Here is an 18,265-nt window from a genome sequence, read left to right as displayed (position 1 = left end):
CACACACACACACACACACACACACACACACAGCTGGTCATTCTCTGTCCACTTCTGAGAGTGACCTCACTACTTCAACCTCCGCTGACTCACAGCCCCCAGGCCAGCTCAGGCTGGCGGAAGTCTCACCCCTCCCCTTCGCCTCCCCCCCTTCTTGCCCCCCCCCCCCCCCCCAGCTTTCCGACTTCCACGCCCTGGGTAACTCAGGAAAAAAGACCGCAGCGCCCTCTGGCGGTACCCTAGGACTCCTCCCGCCCGGCTCCGCTCACGCAGGCGCACACGGCACTTTCAATCGCACGTACCTGCAGCCGCAGCGCCTTCTGCTGGCTACAGCCTATGAGACCTGCAGGTCATTCAGAGCCCAGCCCACAGCAGGGCTGGTGGATCTCTCCTCCTCCCTTATCATGTGTCCCTTCCTGCATCTCTGCCTTCTCTGCTGGAAGTATGCCTTTCTGCAATCCCTTCACCCTCATCCCCCTACCCAGTGACACCCCCCCCCCCCCCGAACCTCAGAACTGGGACAGCTATCTGCTTTTCTTTCTGGGCCCTCAGCCCCTACCCAGACTGAACTCATCTAGGTCTTTTTGACTGGGCACTCCAACTCCTTTCAAACACCCTGATGCTGTCCCCCCAATCCCTGAGGGCTCCTTCATCCCATAAATACTTACTGGGCAGCCGCTCTGTGCCAGTCACTATTCTATCCCCTGACATCTTGGGGACTTCTCTGACCTTCAGAAACCAATCAACCCCACAGGTATATTTATCCTGTGAGGCTAATCCCAACCCCACTTCTCTCTGTCTCTTCTCAGAAGCATCAAACTCAAATGCACCCAAATGCAGCTTTATTTCCTGCTGGTCTTACAGGTATGCCATCCTGCAAACTCATTCTCTTGAAAAACTGAGAATGAGTGGCCACAGAGCCCCCCAGGGGAAAGGAGGGGACAGGGTGGCTGGCAAGGATGGGGCAGTTGAGGCACTTAGGGGCAATTTAAGGCCCTGAGGGGAAAACCTGATGCTCAGTGTAGGGGCAAAAGGGCCTAGGCTGGGCTGTAGTTGCTCAGGTATTTCCCAGAAGCCCCTTCAGACACTGTCACCTGGACTCCAGCTCCACCCCTCTCATGTAGTCACTTCCCATGGAGGGGCATGAGGGCAGTGTCGGGGGCAGCAGTATTCAAGGCCTTGCCTTTACGGACCTGGAACATGACTGGAAGGAGGGGTAAACAGCACCTTCCAGTGCCTCAGTAGCCTCCCCTGACGTCCTTCTGTGGCCTTCATTGGGCGCAGAGCTCGAGACTGGGGAAAACACACACACTCACCCTCAGCCCTGGGCTCATCCCCCTTCTCTTCTCAGAGCCTGCCCTCTGGCATTCTTGCTCCTTGATGCCTCATCTCATCAAACACTTGCCCTGGCTCAGCCCTTAAGGGACCCAGGGCTTGGCCAAATGTTCTGACATCAGCGCTGAAGAACTCCAGAGCATCCAGCCCACCTCCTTCCCTTGGCCCCAGAGAGGGGTAGTGATTACTCCAAGGTTACACAGTCAGTGACTGGCAGAATTAGGATTGGAGCCCAGTGCTACTGTTGGCTAGTTCCCCCCACCTGCCTCCTCTTGACACTCACAGGCCTGCGGGGCACACAGGAGATCTGGGGGGGCTCCCAGTGACCATTCTCTTGGCAGCGGATCAGTGGCAGGTTGCGTTGGGCCAGCCCCTCCCGGCACCGGTAACGAAGCACCGTGTCCACTTCATAGCGCTGTCTCGGGCGGCCAAACACTTGAGCCAGGGGCAACTCCGGTGGGGATCCACAAGACACTGTAGGGGAGACACAGTCAGAAACTGGGAGCCTGGCTCTATGAGTGACAGACAGTTCCCAGAATCAGGATGAAGATGAGAAGAGTGGGCCACAATCTGATACAAAAAAGAGCAGGGATTCTGAGTAGACCCATCTAATTTGTTATCCCTCCCATGCTCATGGCCTGGGACCCATTTCTGACTCTCTCTGCAGCTTTGCACCCTCCTTCTATACACACATCAGTTCCTGGATCCCGAGCCCCCACCCCTCCTCTCCCTTGTCCACCCTCACCCAGCCCCATCTTGCAGGTGTAGGACAGGTGGTAGTTGCAGGGCACATCGCTCCATTGTCCCTGATCATGCCACACCATGACCACGCAGTTCTCTCCCGACAGGAAGTAGCTGTCAGGCTGCCCAGGGTTCCAGTTCTCATAGAGCTAGGGGGGTGGGGATGGAGGAGGTGGTGAGGAGCTCCAGTACAGGAGCACTGAGAGGAATGCACCTGGAGGGCATGGGGAAGAGGGGTGGGAGGGGCACAGGAGAGGGCAGGCTAAGGGAATGGGGAGTAGGGAACCCCAGGAGGGGGCAAGGAGAGGTCAGGGGCTTTGGGGGGAAGGATAATGGGAACCAGAAGAGAAGCCAGAAGGACACAAAGAAGGGAGGAGGGCCCAGGGAGAGAGAAAGGGCAGGGGGAAAGGAAGGAGCAAGAAAAAGGAGAGGGAGGATTGGGGTAACTGTGGGGTAGAGGTGGAAGTGCTTCGAAGAAGCGACCTAGAGAACTTGAGAGGCGGCGGGAGCCTCTCACCAGAGGGACGCCATCTGACCACAGGAAATCGCCTTCGATGGTCCTGTCATTGAGCCCAATCCACTGGTACTCCCGGTATCGATCTAGAAAAGAACCGCAGGGGAGACGGTGTGCAGTGAGCCCCGCTGCCAGCAGATGGCGATCATTCCCCAGGATCGAGCGGTGGGTGGGTGGCCGCTGGAGAACTCCTACCCGCCACCCAACCTCCTGGTTTCCATCGCTCCCACCTCTGCACGTGGGCCTGTGGGAAGGCAGGGACGTGGTGGGTGAGGGAAGAAGAAAAATATTACCCGGGCTAGAAAAGGGAAACTCTAGAAAAACAGTAAAAACGTTCAATGAGGTCAGGGTCGGGGAAAGCAGATAGAGGTAGGAGAGCCAGGGAGGTGAGAGCGCTGAAGGGGGCCCCTGGGCCACCCCCAGGCTGATGCAGGTGCATTTCCAGCTCTAACCTCAGCTTCCCGTCTGAAGCCCCACCTCCCACGTGTGGGGTGGGCAGGAGGGAGAGAAAGGAAAAGTGAATTAACAGAATGAGGTAAACCAAGTAATGAGTACCCGAATTAATGAATAAGGGGGTTAATTCATTAACATAGTCATTAATTAGCTGGTTAAGGAGTGAGTGCGTGTGAGGGAGAGAGCAGGCGCCAGGGTCCCTCCCGCCCGGCCCCAGCCCACTGTTGATGAAGTTCTGTTCCTCCGGCGTGCTGATGCTGGCCAGGTGCGCGCCATACATCCGGCACTGGGTCTCTGCCTCCTCCCAGCTCCTTCGTGTGGAAAAGTGCTTGTAGCAGGCGCCCTGGAAAGCGTCCCAGCCGGGGCTGCAGAAGCGGAGGCCTGGGGCGCAGAAGGGCAGGCAACTTAGGCGGGAGGATCCGGGAGCTCAAAGGGGCCTGGTCACCTGAAAGGGTCTTGGCTCCTCCCACCGCCGCAGCCTGAGGGGGCGGGGCCAGGGCAGGGGGCGGGGCCAAAGAGCTAGTAGGGAAGGGGGGGAGGGGGAGCCGGGAGGAGCCCTGGTGCCCTGGACCTGATGACTTTCTTCTCTGAGCGACTGGGGACCGGGGTGAGGGCTGGGAGTCCCGGCCTGGGTCTCTGCAATTCTCCATCCTAAAAAAGAGCCCTACGCTTTTCTCTTCCCAGGAGAATGGAAACTGACATGTATTGACTCCAAATGCCAGAAGCATGCTAAGCAGTCCACCCGCACCGAACCCCTGAGAAAGGCATTTTTGGTTCCACTTAACAGGTGAGGAAATCGAGGGTAGGGCTCAGACAGCTTATGTGATTTGCCTAAAACAGGTTAATCAACGACAAAGCCGAAAAACAGTGCCCTCTGTCCTTCCTCTGGAACCAGCATGTTGTGGCAGGGTACAGGTTTCAGATCTATCCCCACCTCCCACCAGCCCCTCAAGCACACTCACCAACATCGCACAGGTCCCCCCCATAGCCAGGCAAACATAGGCAGCGGACCCCCTCCTCCTCCTCCAAGCATGTCCCACCATTGTGGCAAGGGCTGGGGACACAGTCACCTGAGAGGGGAGAGAAGTGAGGTGGAGGGAAGCAGGGGAGCATGGCCCTGCTGCCTGAGTCCTTCTGGAGAGGGTTCAGAGAGTCCTCAGCCACAACCCCCTTTTCCTGGGAGCTAAAACAGCACCCTAAAAATTCTCCCTGGAACCTGCCTCTGGTTAGAGCCCAGACTGAATTCTGGATTTCTCTCCACCTCCTGGGTCGTGTCAAGGCCCCCACTTCAGCATTGGCTCAGCTCTGTGCTAGCCATTGTCATGGCCACCAGTGTGGGTTTACTCTAACAGAAGCTGGGGGAAAGTGGCCAGGAAGGCCCTCAGGACCCAACCCCACTAAGAAGAAAGATATTGGGTTGTCAATCATGAGACTTGGCTCTTGTCTGGCTCCCAGCTCTGCTGGGTGACATTGGGCAGTTTAGTCTCCCACCCCCTTGTCATTGTGCCAGGTCCCAGAACAGTTCTGTACAGTCCAGGTGGGCTCCATGGAATTGGAGGAGAGTCCCTACAGCCACCAGTGAGTGTGGCCTGCCCTTCACTGCTCCTGGGACCTGATATTAGGGGAGGGGGGCCAGATGGGAGCTAACCATTTCTCCTGCTGTCCACTGGGCAGAGTCAGCCCCAGAAGCTGTGAATGAAGATCCAATACACTTCCCTTACTTTGAGCCCTACCCCCTCTCTCCCAGCTCTGGAATGAGGCTGCAGTGGCTCCCACTGTCCTGCAGTGTTGGCCCCCACACTCTCTCAACATCATCCAACCTCTTTGCCTCCCCTTTTATCTTCACAGACTCCTCCTCTTTACCAGACTTTCCTTTCACCCTTTAGTCCAGGTTTTCTGCAGGTTTGTTAGCCTAGAACCCCCTCTGATCCATCTCACAACCTCCTTTTGGCTCTCTCTTCTCCAGGCAGTCTCCTTAGTCTAATACACTACCCTGAAGGCCTGTAATCTGCTGTCTGGCTCCAGCTCCACCTGGCTAGGCCACCTGCCTTCTCCTCTGGACACTCTCTAGATCCTGGGGCTGAGCCTGGATGCTGGAGGGGCTATCAGATTCTACTGCTTTCTGGTCCTGATGACCCAAGGAAAGATAACCCCACAGACTGAATGACAGCACAGTTCAGGGCTCTCAGCCCTGAGCAATAAAACCATCCTTGGGCAGGATCCTTCAGATTGTGGCACCCACCCCCTAGCAGCCAAGGCCAAGGCCCACATGCTTTTCTTTTGCCCAAGATCCCAATGCCTGGTAGGGATCAGAGCAGAGGTGGGGGAGGGGAAGATGGAATTGATTCAAAAATTTTTGCTGCTGTGATCTAGCTGTTTGGGGTAAAATGAATCAGCTGTTCCAGCACCACTCTCCCTGTCTTGCCAATAGTTTTACCTACCCACCAGGGAAAAGGGGAAGGGGAGGTGTTTTATTTAACCCTTTAAGCACCAGACCCCACAGAGGGTAGGAGTCCTGAACCCTTCCCTCATTCCTCACATTTTCCTGCTCTTTCTGTTGTCTTCTCTCCAATCCTCCAATCCTGGGAGACAGAAACTCTCCAACTTGGTCCCTGGTGCCCTGCCCAGGCCATAGGTCCTTCCCCTCTGGCTGAACCTGAGCCAGGAAGGGTAGATTAGGGTGAGATTTTCTGGTCTGCCTTCCTCCCCGTCTGCGCCAGCTACTATACATGACCAGAGAGTTTTGTCTTCCATTCTGCTGCAACAGTAGCCAGAAGACCTTTCCGCGACCTCCAGGTGGGCAACTGCCCATGGTGCTCCTCTTCCCACCAAACCCCTCCCCACCCCACCAGCGCTGAAATCCAAGGCCAGCTGGGAGGGAGCCAACAGTTGAAATGTGTGAGCCTGGATGTGATGCAGGGACACCAGGGCCACCCTGGGCCATCTGGGAGAATGGTTCCTGGGACTGAGGGCATCCCAGCCTTCTGCAGGGGCCTCCATCCGGAAGCTCAACCTTCCCTGAGCAGGTAGGGCTTCTCTAAAATGCCAGAACCTATCTCTCCATTCCCCTCCCTCTCTACTCCCTCTCTCCCCTTGCCTCCTGATCTGTATGTTCTCAGCATTAGGGACTTTGAGATCCTTTGGGTTTAGGGAGAGTAAAAATATTCTTCCTAAGGGGTTGGGATGGCCATTAGTGCAGGGGTTAATGGAGGAGAGGAAGGCTGTGGACAGTGGGATGAAAGTTAGACACCATTCCCTTGCTGAGATGCAGGGCCCCCTAGGGAGGCATGGGCCCTGGGGTACCTCAGGGAACCACACCTAGGCTGAGAGAGTTTTTCATCACTACTCTGTATATGTTCCTCTATATGGGATCCATTGAGATGGACCAGAAATGAATACAAATGTGCGTGCACGCGCACACACACACACACACACACACACACACACACACACACACACACTCCAGGCTGTGGAGGCTTCTCCCCTCCAAGGGTGAGGGACCACACCTCCCAGCACTCATGCAGCTGATGGACAAGGACTCCTGTGGGTATGTGTACAGTCAGATTTTGGATCTCAGCACTCAGGAAGGAAAGTGGAGAGAGACCTGAGAACAGGATGAGAGAACAGCAAGGGGCTGTTAGATTGCTAGGACAGGAAAGGGTTCAGGCTGAAGATGAAAAAGGAAGCAAGGCAGAGCAGTGAGGGGGGGGGAGAGAGAGGGAGAGAGAGAGAGAGAGAGAGAGAGAGAGAGAGAGAGAGAGAGAGAAGAATCACAGAACTACCCATGACATGAATCTATGGAATGTAAAGGGCAGACAGCGGGGGGTGGAGAGAGAGGGTGCCAGAGTTTTGGTTATAAAGCAATTTAATAGAGATTTATTTCCAAGGTTTGTTTTCCATGAAACAAATGAAAAAATACTTCACAGAAGTAGTCGCTTAAGGCTCTGTGGGATTAAGGGCTCTCCTGGACCCCAGAGGTTGAGAGGTGGGGATGGGGTCCCAGGCTTTCCTGATATTAGTGGGAGGTGTCTGAAGGGCATGGCACCCAGGAAGGGGGAAGGGAGCAGTGGGAGACCAGCCTGGGCCTTGAAGTGGGCAACAGGAGATGAGGGCTCCCTAGTGCATGAGGCATGAGGGTGATCCGTGGGGTGGGTGAGATGTGAGTCACAGGTGGAGAGCCCAAGAGTAGGAAAGAGTCTAAGGTGGTCAGTGATGGGGCTGGAGTAATAGAGTGAGCATTTCAGAAACAGGAAGAGTGTCTTAGGGTGAGGTTCAGGGCATTGGGGGCCATAGGGTGAAGAATCAGAGCTGGGGTGGAAGTCACATGGTGGGGTATCCAAAATAGGAAACCCACAGGTAGAGGTGGGTAGTAGAATAAAGGCAAAGGACAGGAGTTTGGGGCAATGGTGGGTTAAAGGACTACAGGTGAGGTGGCTCAGAGCTGTAGGGGTAGAAAAAGGAGGAAGAGAAATAGGGAAGCTGAGCCTTGGGCAAAGTTACCTGATGAGGGGGCCACGGCCACTCCACCGTGGCTGGAGCTGTCAGTGGGCAGCACTGGCTGGGCCTGCACTGAGGTCCCTGCTGGGACAATCCTTCCAGAATTCTCTTCTGAGGGGGCCTCCAGCTCCCTGGTACCCTCAGGGGCCTGTGTGGCTGGAAGCAGAGCAGGGGCATCCTCGGAGCTCCCTGTCTCCTCACTCTCTCCTCGAGGGACTCCAGACAGCTCAGGAACCCCAGTCTTTCCCCCCACCTCTCTTGCCCCAGTTGGAGTGAAAGGTGGAGATGCCAGGTTCCCCTCCCAGGGAGTGGGCAGAGTCTCAGTGGGTGGTCCTAGGACTCTTGGAGGCCTGGGAGCCCCTGGCTGTCCATTGGGAGGTGGCGATGCAGCAGGCTGTGGGACTGTGGACGACTGGGATGCCCGCGAGAGTGACTGGTCTAGGGCTGGCTCGCTGGGCAGAGGGGTTTCTGGGTCTGGGCTGCTGAGCTCGCTGGGCCAGGCCCACGGGGCCTCGTCTTCCACCTCCTCCTCTTCCTCCTCCTCCTCTTCTTCTTTCCCATCTTTGTTTTTCTCTTCTTCCTCCAATGCCTTGCCTTCCTCTTCTGAGGACCGCATGGGAGGTACAACGGATTGGGGTTCAAATTCTAGGCAAAGCACAGAGGATTCAGCACCAGGGACAGCACCCCCCCACCGGAAGAAGAATGGAAGAGGCAGGGGAGAAAGGCAGCTGGGGAGGGTGGGGACTGGGGCAGAGGACAGAGCCTGCACTGGGGAGAAGCTGTCTTTGCTCCACACCAGGAGAGTTTCAATAGCAGCTGCAATGTTGAGGCAACACTTGAGAAGGCTCTGTGAGCTGTCATTATTAGCCTGGGGAAACAGGGTCCTTGCATCTCCCTCTCCTAGTCTGTGAAAATTCTCTAGTCTAGTTTGGGTAGGTAAGGGAGAGGAGAGACCAAACAAAGGCTTGTCCTTCCCAGAGGGAAGCTCCTTAGTCCAAATATCTCTAGACCCAGAGAGTTGGAAGTGGAATTTGCTGGAAAGGCAAAGGTTGGAAGAGGGACAGGAGAGATGCTTTGCACCATTGAGCTGCTGAGAAAGTACAGGGCAGAGCCGAGCTGCCATAGCCCCATTATCAAGCTGGGCTCCTGCCCCTGACCTCTCAGGTGCAGACCTGCCCAGACTAAAGGACTTGAGTTACCTTGAAGGGTCCTAGGAGCCTCTCCTGGGTCTTCTGGAGTGGAGCTTCCACCTCCTCCATCCTCCAAGATGGGAATGGAGTAGATGGCTCCTCGGGACTCACTCTCCACAGCTTCCTGAGGCAGCTGCAGTTCCTCCAGGGTCTCTGTCACTGTTACAATGGCCTCCAGTCCATCAGAGGCTGAGTCAGAGCCTGGATTGGAGTCCTCAGGGGTGGCAGAGGGCTGGGCAGAGTCTGTTGCAGGAGTTAAGTGCCAGTAGGGGAATTAAATAGGTGGCTCTGTCCCCCCGGGTCATAGCTTACATGTGAGGGCTCTGGGTTTTAACTCAGAGACCATGGAATTCCCTCAGTTCTCTCTCATCTTTCCTGTGGAGCACCCATGGGGCCATGGAAGCACCCTAGGATGTCACCACTTGTTCCTCAAGCATTAATCAAGTTCCCACTACATGTCATGCTGAGCATTCTCCGGGGCATTGAGAATACAGTGAAGAGCAAAACAGCAAGCTTCCCGCCCACAAGGGAATTTATATTCTAGGTACAGGTAATAAGCAAACAAACAAGTATTAGAATGTTACCATATAAAGAAAACTTAAGCAGAGGAAGGAGGTGGGATGGGAAATACTGTTTCAGGTAGAAAGGTAAAGAAAGGCTCAGGGGAGAGATCATCCCATGAGTAAGGGATGTCAGCAGAAGGCTGCACAGAATGGCCTCAGCACCTTGGGCTTGGGGCAAGATGTGAGGGATCCCAGTCATCTCAAGACCTTTGAAATGGAAGGGGCCAGGCTGCCACCACTAGGAGAGCTGAAGGGCACAGGGCAGGAAGAACACTGAGTGGTCAACACCTGAGGATGTCAGTACTGAGGCAAAGGAAGGGGCCACCCTATCCTTCCGGGGTCTGCTCCCTTCAAATAGCAGAGATTTAGAATAGATTACCTTGCCTCTAGGGGAGTAAACCAAGAGAGGAAAACCAATGAAGTGAAGGTGGAATTGGGCTAAGAAAAGCCCTGAGGGCCATCTGTGCTCAGCCAGATGAAACAGGACAGCATGTCCTGCCCTTGTCACCTGCTCCAGTGAGCCTTGCTAATACCAGATAAGCAAACCTGTGCCCTGCATGCCTCTGTCTTCCACCTGCTTGCAACCAGAGTCATCTCCCCACGCCTCCTGATTCAGTTCCTCTCTCCATTTTCCCTGAGCTTTAGTCACCTTTGGCCTGGGCCCTGTGCCTCTGGGGGTCCCAGGCATTGCCCCCCTCATCTCCCAATATAAGATGTGGGCAGGAAGCCATCTCTACACCCAACAGTCCTTAAGGACCTGCTCCCTGTGGGGGAACCTGTATCTGTCCATCAATATTTGGTGTTTAAAGATATGACACTTTCAAGCTGAAGGTTCTGGAAACCCCTTTAATGGCTCTTGAGGGCATTTGGTTAACTAGAGCAAATCATTTGTTGGATTCAGAGATTGTCAGTCATCTCTGCTCTGCTAATGAGCTGGCCAGAAATGGAAATATAGTTGGTAGCCCAACATGGGAGAGGCAGTTTTGAAACTGGAAGAGCCAAGCCTGGACTACTGATGTGGAGGGAGGTGAGAAGATGCAGAGAAGTGAGCACTCCTGGAGGCCACATAGCCAAGCCAGAGGATGTGACCAGAATTTAAACGCTAGTGACAAGCTGAACATGACCCAAGCCTCCTTCAGGCAAATGGCAAAGGCCTGAGAGGAACTGCTCAGAGTTGGGGCAGGACTTCAGGGCTGACTCTGTGAGGTTGGTCTCAATCCCTGCAGGAAGGCGGGCTCACCTCGGAAGCAATAGACGTTGAAGCGGCTATGCTTGTTAGGGAAGCCAGTCTGGTTGGGGAAGAGGAAGAGAGTCTTGACACCGGGCAGGCCCCCACCGCAGCGCTGGCTGGGTGTGACGATGGGGTAGCGCACACTGCCGTCGGCCAGCCAGCCTGGGCTGCAGCGGTCCAAGCCACCATCCCAGGCTGCATACAGCTGGCCTGTGGTGGCGATCTCTGCTCCCCGCTCCTGGCAGTATGCCCGTGCTTCCTCCAGCGTCAGCTTGTCTGGGGGAGCACCCAGGAACAGCTCTCCTGGTGGGGAAGAGGAGACGGGGTTGCCAGGAAGTTGGTAGCCCCTTCTCCCCTGGGTTCCCACAGGGACCCTGGGCAAGCTTCTCTAGGCCTCAATCTCCTCATCTGTGACATGGAGTCAATTATCTTACTTCATAGGATCAAAGTCTGGATAGAACCTCAGGATGGATATTATTGCTCAGAGGAACCTGGCCCGACTTCCTCATGCTGCTAAAAAGGAAACTGAGGCCTAGAGATGCTAAGAAGTAGAGATGCACAGCAGGTAACAGGAAAGCGAAAGTGCAAACTCAGTCTCCTATGCGTGCCTGAGGCTTTGACCATGAACTTGCCATGGTCAAGTTTGTTTCCTTACCCCTGGCTTCCCCCTTAAACACATGAAGGGCAATAGGTCCAGCAGAGGCCCCAGGAAGACCCATGGGCAGCATTAGATAAGGGGTTTGTCCCCTGGGAACCCCTCAGATCCAATCACCATTTAGGTCTTCAGCATAACAGTAGACATCATAGAGGTCATTCGGGTCCACCACTCCATAGTTTCGGACACCAGGGAAGCCATCCATGTCTCCATAACAGGCCTCTCGTGGAGTCTGGATGGGATACCTGGGGAGGGAGGACCGACACCTTCACCAGGAAGCCGTCCCACGGTGGCCTTCCGAAATCACCTTGCTGTTCCATGCAGCCAGTTGTCCTCCCAGCTCTGCGGGGATGCACACCTCCAGGGCAGGTCCCCACCCATTCTCTACGGACCAACTTCATTCCCAGGAGGCAGGGAGCCCTGTATGACCAGCTTGAGGCAGCAGGCAGCCCCTGGCAGAACCGGAGGCCACAGCTACCTCCGAGACAACCAGAAGCTCCCGGTCCACAGCCCAGCCTACCTGACAGTCTGGTCGGACAGCCAGCCAGCATCACACTGCTCATAGCCCCCAAGATAGGCTGCATAGAGCTGCTCAGGGGTGGCAATGCGGGCTCCGATGCGGGCACAGGCCTCCTGGGCTCCAGCGAAGGAGAAAGCATAGCGGGCAGAGCCTTCCCGGTACAGAAAGACGACCCCTGAGGGGCAGAGAGGACTCCTAGAGGCATGGTCACTCTGCACACTGACCTCCCCTCACCCTTCTTGTCACTCATCTGTCCACAAAAGGTAAAGTCCAGGTTACATTCAGTTTACAGAATAAGAGGCTTAAGTTCGACTCTAGGTAGAACTTGCCCCAACTTGAAGAGAGAAAGGAGGTAACAAAGGCCTGCATCTCTGCATCTCATCGGTCATTGTCTTCCAGGTGTTAGCTCCCCCCTCAGACTGTGGGCTCCCTGAGGGCCAGAGTCCTCCCCTCCCCTCTTTGAACTTCTCTCGGTTGCTGCCCTCTCACCTTTGACCTTGACCTCCACTGCGTCGCTGCTGTCGTCGATGCCGTGCTGGACCTCGCAGCGGTAGATGCCCGAGTCGTTGGGTCTCAGCTCGCTCAGCGCCAGGGAGACGTCGGTGAGCGACGCGGGGTAGGCGGGCAGCGCCACGCGGAACCGGTAGGCCTCGCTCACCTTGACCCGCAGCCCGCGCGCCACCAGCACCTCGGCCTCCCGGCCCCCGGACAGAAAGGTCCACTTGACCCGCGGGGAGCCCAGCACGGCCCTGCGGCCCGACGGCGGCCGCGAGTAGTGGACGTGGCACGGAATGGTGAGGGCGCCGCCCAGCACGCCCTGCAGCGGCGGGGCGCCCGCGATGCGCACTCGGAAGGCCCGGTCCTCTGTGGGCGGGGCAGGACTGGCTGCGACTTCAGCCCCGCTTTCCAAGCCCCTCTCCAGGATCCCTCCCGTCTCACCCCAAGATTCCCCGGCCTTGTCTTTGGGTTTTCCTAAACTGTCCCCAACAACCTGGGCCCCAGCCCCCAGGGTCCTGCAAACTCACCTCTAGATCCCCAGACAGATCCCTGAAATCTCCCAGTCAATTCACCCTCAGAGTACTGCCCTAAGGTTCCTGCCCCCCCCCCCCAAGGTCTTCAAACCCTGCTCCCTGGGTCCTACAGTCCTGTGCTCAAAATTTCTCAGTCTGTTCAGGATCTTTTCCAACTCCACCTCTGTTCTGCCTCCCAGCCCCTCATCCTGTCCCAAGGGTCTCCCACCCTCCACTCTAAAGGCTGGCAACCTTGCATCTTGTGCCTTTCCCCAGCCCTACCCCAAGTTTCCACATCCTACCAGGGACCCACAACTCATCCCTTCTTTCAAAGGGTCCCAGCCCAGACCCTTCCCCATAGTCCTCCAAATTCTATCTCCTCCCTGAGCCCCCCAAGCTGAAAGAGGTTGGTTAGGGCAGAACAAGAGACCACTCCCTACCACAGGGAAGATGCAGGAGACAGAGGAAATGACCCTAAGCGGGTTGCTTACCTGAGCTGTCCCCTTCCAAGGCATCAGCTAAGGCCTCAGGGACCCCAGCCAGGGTCAGGGCTGCCAGCAGGGACAGGAACAGTGGGGTCATGCTGCAGGCTGATGGGGGGACTTGAGGAAGAAAGATAGGGTTAGACCTCAGGATGGACTTACCCTGGCTCCCCAACATATCCATGTGGACTCACATCTGGCCCCAGAAGTCCAATGCCTCCACCTCACCAACACTCTGTTTCTGATGACCAAGATTCTTATTCAAAGCCAATACCTCATTTCTAGTCATCTCACTGTATGACTTAAGGCAAGTTCCTTACCCTCTCTGGGCTTTTGTTTTCTTGTAAAAGAGCACCATTACTACCACCTCACAGCTTGTGATGAGGCTGTGTGTTTTGAGAACACTTTATATTCTAAAAAATCCTGTACAAATACACAGCATCCAACACACAGTAGGAGCTCAATAAATGCTTATAGCATATAGAATGAGTGGTGGGTGCTATATATCTATAAGTGTTTAGAGTTCTCTCTGCCTCTCCCAGTGCCAGACTCCTTCTTCATACCCAGAGTCTTCTCCTCCCACAGAACCCCCCCAACCTTCCCTTCTTATCCCTTTCTCCCTGAGTACCATAGCCACCTGGCCTCCTCCAGGAGGGCCTCCTAGACTGAACCCAGGCAATGCACAACTTTTCCCCAGTACAGCCCCTCCTTGACCTTCCTCCACCCCATCATTACTTATAAGGAAACTCTTCTCTTTACTCCCCAGCATCCTCCGCCCCCTCCTTGGCTGCCTTCTCTTTTCTTCCTCCCAGCCTTTCCTTTCTGTCTGGCACAGGCTTTCCCACCGGATCTCCTGGCTCAGAAACTAGCTGGGACAAAGCCCCTGTCTCTGCCAGTCTGGCCTCCATCCAGTCTCTCCCTTCCCCCACCCTAACTCTGGATTGGGGGGTGGGCTAAGAGGAGTGGGTGAGAATAAATGAGAGGTGCTATCTCCTTCCTGCCCTTGGTTATAAGAAGCTCTTTGAGAACCCAGAGTATTTCTCTGAAGATCTCACAGCATTTACACTCTCATAATGGAGGGATGGGGCTGTAACATTGAGAAATGGAGCCCAGAGAGGGATAGCGCTGACCCTGAGTCCCCAGTGAAGCCAAGGCAGGCACCAGGCCAATGTGCCCCCAGGACAGAAGGCTGTGGAGCTAGTGTCCAATGTCATCTTTAAGGGTAAGGCTAGAATTAGAAGACCATGAAGACCCAAGTCTGCCATGGAACAGACCAATGGTGCAGCAGGAGAGATGAAGGTTAGATTGCAGGCCAGACTTACTAGAGATCAGACTTATTCCCCCTGGCTACTCATTCCCATATCAGGCCCATTGTTCAACCTCCATCTTCCCTGCCTTTGTACATGTACCACTTTCCTAAGCCTGAGCTGATGAGAAAGCCCGGTCTTCTTCCAGGTTCTACTGAGGATGCCTCCTCATCAGTGTGAGCCTCTGCTTCCCCCACTGTGATGGCATCATTTCCTCATGGTCAAAGTTGGGGGAGGAGTGGCAGGGGTCAGATAGAGTGGCCCAGGGCATCTCTCTGACCTCTGATGTGGCCAGATCAGAGGTGCTGAGACTGGCTCTGGATATGGGGGCACCTTGGGAAGACTGTTTTCTGGGGTTGGGGGATCTTTGCGGATGAATACCCAGTGCCTGTGGTGCTGTGGAGACTGTCAGCCATGCATTTGAGCTGTGCCAGGTCCTAGGCCAGGTCTCTCCCTGGAGCCCTCCCTCCCCTCTCTCTGGGCTGAAGCTGCTCACAGACCTGGGTCCCAGCTCTCTGATGGGTGGCCCAGAAACCCATATAGTTGGAGCCACTCTGGCAATGCCCTGGGCCCCCCTTTTGCCTCTGTTATGAAGGTGGGGGAATGAAAGGAGAATATCTGAGGCTGAGGACCTGGCTTTCCTGGAACAAGAAGGTTTCCCACCCCCACCTCTAGGAATGGGAATCACTGATCAGAGACAGAGAGGTCCTAGTTGTACAGTTCTTACAGTTAGAGAGCTCTGCCACCCCACCCCACCTGCCAATCACACCAAGCTTGGGCCTTAGTCCCTTCTTGGTACAGCTAGGAGCCCTGAGAAAACTTAGGCGTCCCTCATCAGGCACCAGACTCAGACCCAGGGATCCAGGCCTTGCCTTCTCCATCCCACACACCCGTCCACCTCCACTCCATCTTCTCATCAGCCAGAGTAGGACACACCACTCCACCCCTAACCTTGAGAGCTCAGTAGTCCTCCGGTCCCTTCCCCTGATGCCACACTGTCCCTCACTCCAGCTCTCTCTTGCTCCAGCATCTGGATTTCTGTCCTTGTTTTGAGTTTCTCAAGCTGTTCAGGAAGCTTTCCCCTTGTTACAGTATCATCTCTCTTTCTGACCATGGTCCTCCAACTCCCTCACAGGCATCATAGTCCCAATTCACAGAGAATCAACACCAGGCCGTGTGTGTGTGTGTGTGTGTGTGTGTGTGTGTGTGTGTGACCCAACAACTGCCATCTCCATGCTGAATGCCCACCAGCTGGAATCCAAGGTCCGCTCCATGGGAACCGAGCTCCAGTGCTCAGCAGGATCAGCTGGGATGCACAGGAGGCGAGAGCTCGGGTCCCAACAGGAGGGAAGCTCTCAGCTATCCCCTTAGTGGATGTGTGAGCAGCAACAAGAACCTACACAATACAGCCTGGCCTTCGAAGGGCCTGCAGGAGTAACTGCAGTAATGGTATAAATAGTCCTATTTACGGGGAAGCACAACTAATAATACCATTAGCAACATTACCAGATGAGCTACTGTAGCTCCTCTTAGTATAAAATCTGAAATGTAGATGATGCTCTTATCAATGGCAAAGTTAGCCATGACAACACAGCCACTGGTAGTACTGTGGGTGGGTCTATGGGTACTGTCCCTTGATATTACTGGTATTTTCTGGAGTAGAAGTAATGCAGTTGTTTGTGTGTTTTTTTCTACCCTCACCCAACGACATGTTTTCATTGATTTTAGAGAGAGAGGTAGAGAGAGAGAAACATCGATGTGAGAGGGAAACATTGATCAGTTGCCTCCCAAACTCACCGCCACCAGGAAAGAACCCACAACCTAGTTATGTGCCCTGACATGGAATCCAACCCACAACCTTTTGGTGCTGGGGATGACACTTCAACCACAATCAACCGAGCCACCCAGACAGGGCGAAGTAATGCAGATATTAGTGGTGATAACAAAATTCATGGTCCTCTTAAAACCACGTGGGCAGAGCTATTCTGGAAATAGGGGAGAGTTCCTGGCAGTTCTAGGAAGGGAGGCAGGAGTGGTACCGGAGCCAGGCCCTTGTTAAATGCCTCCCAGGTATAACCTTAACTTTGTGGGGGGAAAAAGCTGTTCGGCCATTACACTGATCAGGAACCTGGTGTTCAGGGAGGTCAACTAACTTGACCAAGGTCACAACAAGTAAGTGCCAGGGTGGGATTCCAGCTCCAGTGGGCGCCGGATTACCCGCCACAGCGGCTCCTACCGGCCGTCCTGGGGCTACCGGAGGTGCCCCTGGAGCAAGGGCTGCTCGCCCCGGCTCCCGTCGCGGTGCCGCCCGCAAGGCGCAGGGAGCCGGGCCGGCTCGGACCACCGCCCGCAGCCCGAGACGAGGGCGGAGACGGAGCGCGCGGCGGGGAGGGCGCGAGGACCGAGAGGGGCGTTCCCGTGGGCTCCAAGGGGGCCGCTGGTCCGACTGCGAGCACCAGTGGGGGTGCCAGGGGCAGAGATGATAGGAGGGGCCGCCGGCGCGCGGAGGCATCAGGGGTGGGAACGCCCCGGATCCTCAGAGGCAAGGGCTGCGGGGTGCGGGGCGCGGACCCCTGGGCGCCCGGCGGGCGCGCCCTTCTCTCTCCCTCCCGGGTCCCGGCGGCCGGGCTGCGGTCGCGCTCACCTACCGGCGTGCGGCCGAGGGCCAGAGTTGGGGTGCGGCGCCGCGAAGTTTGTCGCGTCCCCTGGGGGTCTCCGCCGGGTCCACGGCTCGGTCCTGCTGCTGCGGCTGAGACTGCGGCGGGGACTGCGCGGGCGCAAGCGGAGGCTGGGCCCGCAGGATGCTCGGAAGAGGGCGCCGGGCCGGGCGCCGCACAAAACCCCCTTTCTTCCCCCCGTCCCGCCCTGCCCTTCCCCGGGGCTGCCCCCGCCCCCTGGCCCAGAACGCGGGGGGCTCGGAAAAGTCACGGGACCCGCTGCCTCCTCGGCGTCGGTTGCCGGCGGCAGTGGAGAGAGCAAGGACGAGCGAAGTAGGACATCCTCCTGGAGATGAGAAGCCGAAGACTTGGAGTAGGGAGGGAGGGCAGGCGGGGCGGGGAGGGAGCGGATGATGTTGCAGCTGGAGGGATGGTAGTTAGACAGCCAGCGGGACTTCCCCTTGGTGGGGGAGAGGAGGAGGGACTCAGACTTTGAGACTAGGGAAAAGGAAGGAGAGAGAATGACACCACGCACACATAAGAATGGGGGAGGGAAGCCCGATTTTTGGAGGCCAGATGAGATGCGAAAGACCTTAGCCACCTCCCTGGAGGAAGTCCTGATTGGTTTTGTCTCCTGTGGTGCTTGCACTCCCCAAACCGAGAAGGAGCTGACTTTGCAGCTGGAAGGGTGAGGTTAGACAGCAGATTCATAGATTAAGCAAAGCAAGTCAGGATCTCTAGACACGGGGGAGCTGGGGTGGGGGCGGGGTGGCCCTGTGAACGAACATTACTGCTCAAGCAAACCAATGTGCAAAATGCAGAGGTTGCTGGGAGCCCAGAGGGCCCCCTGGCCAGGGCTGTCGCAGATGAATGTGCAGTCTGGTGCCAGGAGGTGGGCCTTGACTGCTGCCCAGCCATTGGGAACTTCTCAGCGCCCAGAATACCAATGACACCCCCCTCCCCAGCTCCAGGGCCTCTGCTTCCCTCTTCTTTCCCAGGCTCTCTTTCCCCTCCCTCCTCTTTCTCCCCTCCTGGGACGCCAGGCAAAGCCCCTGGCACAGACTGTGGGCAGGACAGCCAGACGCCTGGATTCTCTCCCTGTACACCAGT

At 56.1% G+C, this 18,265-nt stretch overlaps 1 protein-coding gene across 1 annotated transcript; it reads right to left on the bottom strand.

Annotated features, from left to right (window-relative positions):
* Positions 1 to 905: 905 nt before the first annotated feature.
* On the bottom strand, positions 906 to 13,291 carry BCAN (brevican). The gene is made up of 13 exons (XM_087828177.1): positions 13,201 to 13,291; positions 12,189 to 12,671; positions 11,700 to 11,874; positions 11,297 to 11,424; positions 10,534 to 10,827; positions 8,740 to 8,973; positions 7,544 to 8,185; positions 4,006 to 4,113; positions 3,266 to 3,424; positions 2,594 to 2,676; positions 2,081 to 2,225; positions 1,619 to 1,809; positions 906 to 1,293 (listed from the first exon to the last, which is right to left on the bottom strand). Exons 1-13 carry the CDS (start codon positions 13,289 to 13,291, stop codon positions 1,186 to 1,188), a joined length of 2,841 nt encoding a protein of 946 aa, XP_087684303.1. The 3' UTR covers positions 906 to 1,185.
* Between the last annotated feature and the right edge of the window lie 4,974 nt (positions 13,292 to 18,265).

This window comes from Miniopterus natalensis, chromosome 19 (assembly GCF_054644295.1).
Source record: "Miniopterus natalensis isolate mMinNat1 chromosome 19, mMinNat1.hap1, whole genome shotgun sequence".
NCBI classification, from domain to species: Eukaryota; Metazoa; Chordata; class Mammalia; order Chiroptera; family Miniopteridae; genus Miniopterus; species Miniopterus natalensis.
The sequence above is the reverse complement of the archived record's forward strand: the minus strand, read 5'-3'. Positions and strand labels throughout refer to the sequence as shown.

Excerpts from the sequence above, each read along its gene's own strand:
- BCAN (XM_087828177.1), bottom strand. The coding sequence starts at position 13,291 with ATGACCCCACTGTTCCTGTCCCTGCTGGCAGCCCTGACCCTGGCTGGG. Across the intron at positions 8,974-10,533 it reads CAACGTCTATTGCTTCCGAG|ACTCTGCCCAGCCCTCTGCC; the intron begins GTGAGCCCGCCT and ends CTCCTGCAACAG. Across the intron at positions 8,186-8,739 it reads GGCTCCTAGGACCCTTCAAG|AATTTGAACCCCAATCCGTT; the intron begins GTAACTCAAGTC and ends TGCTTTGCCTAG.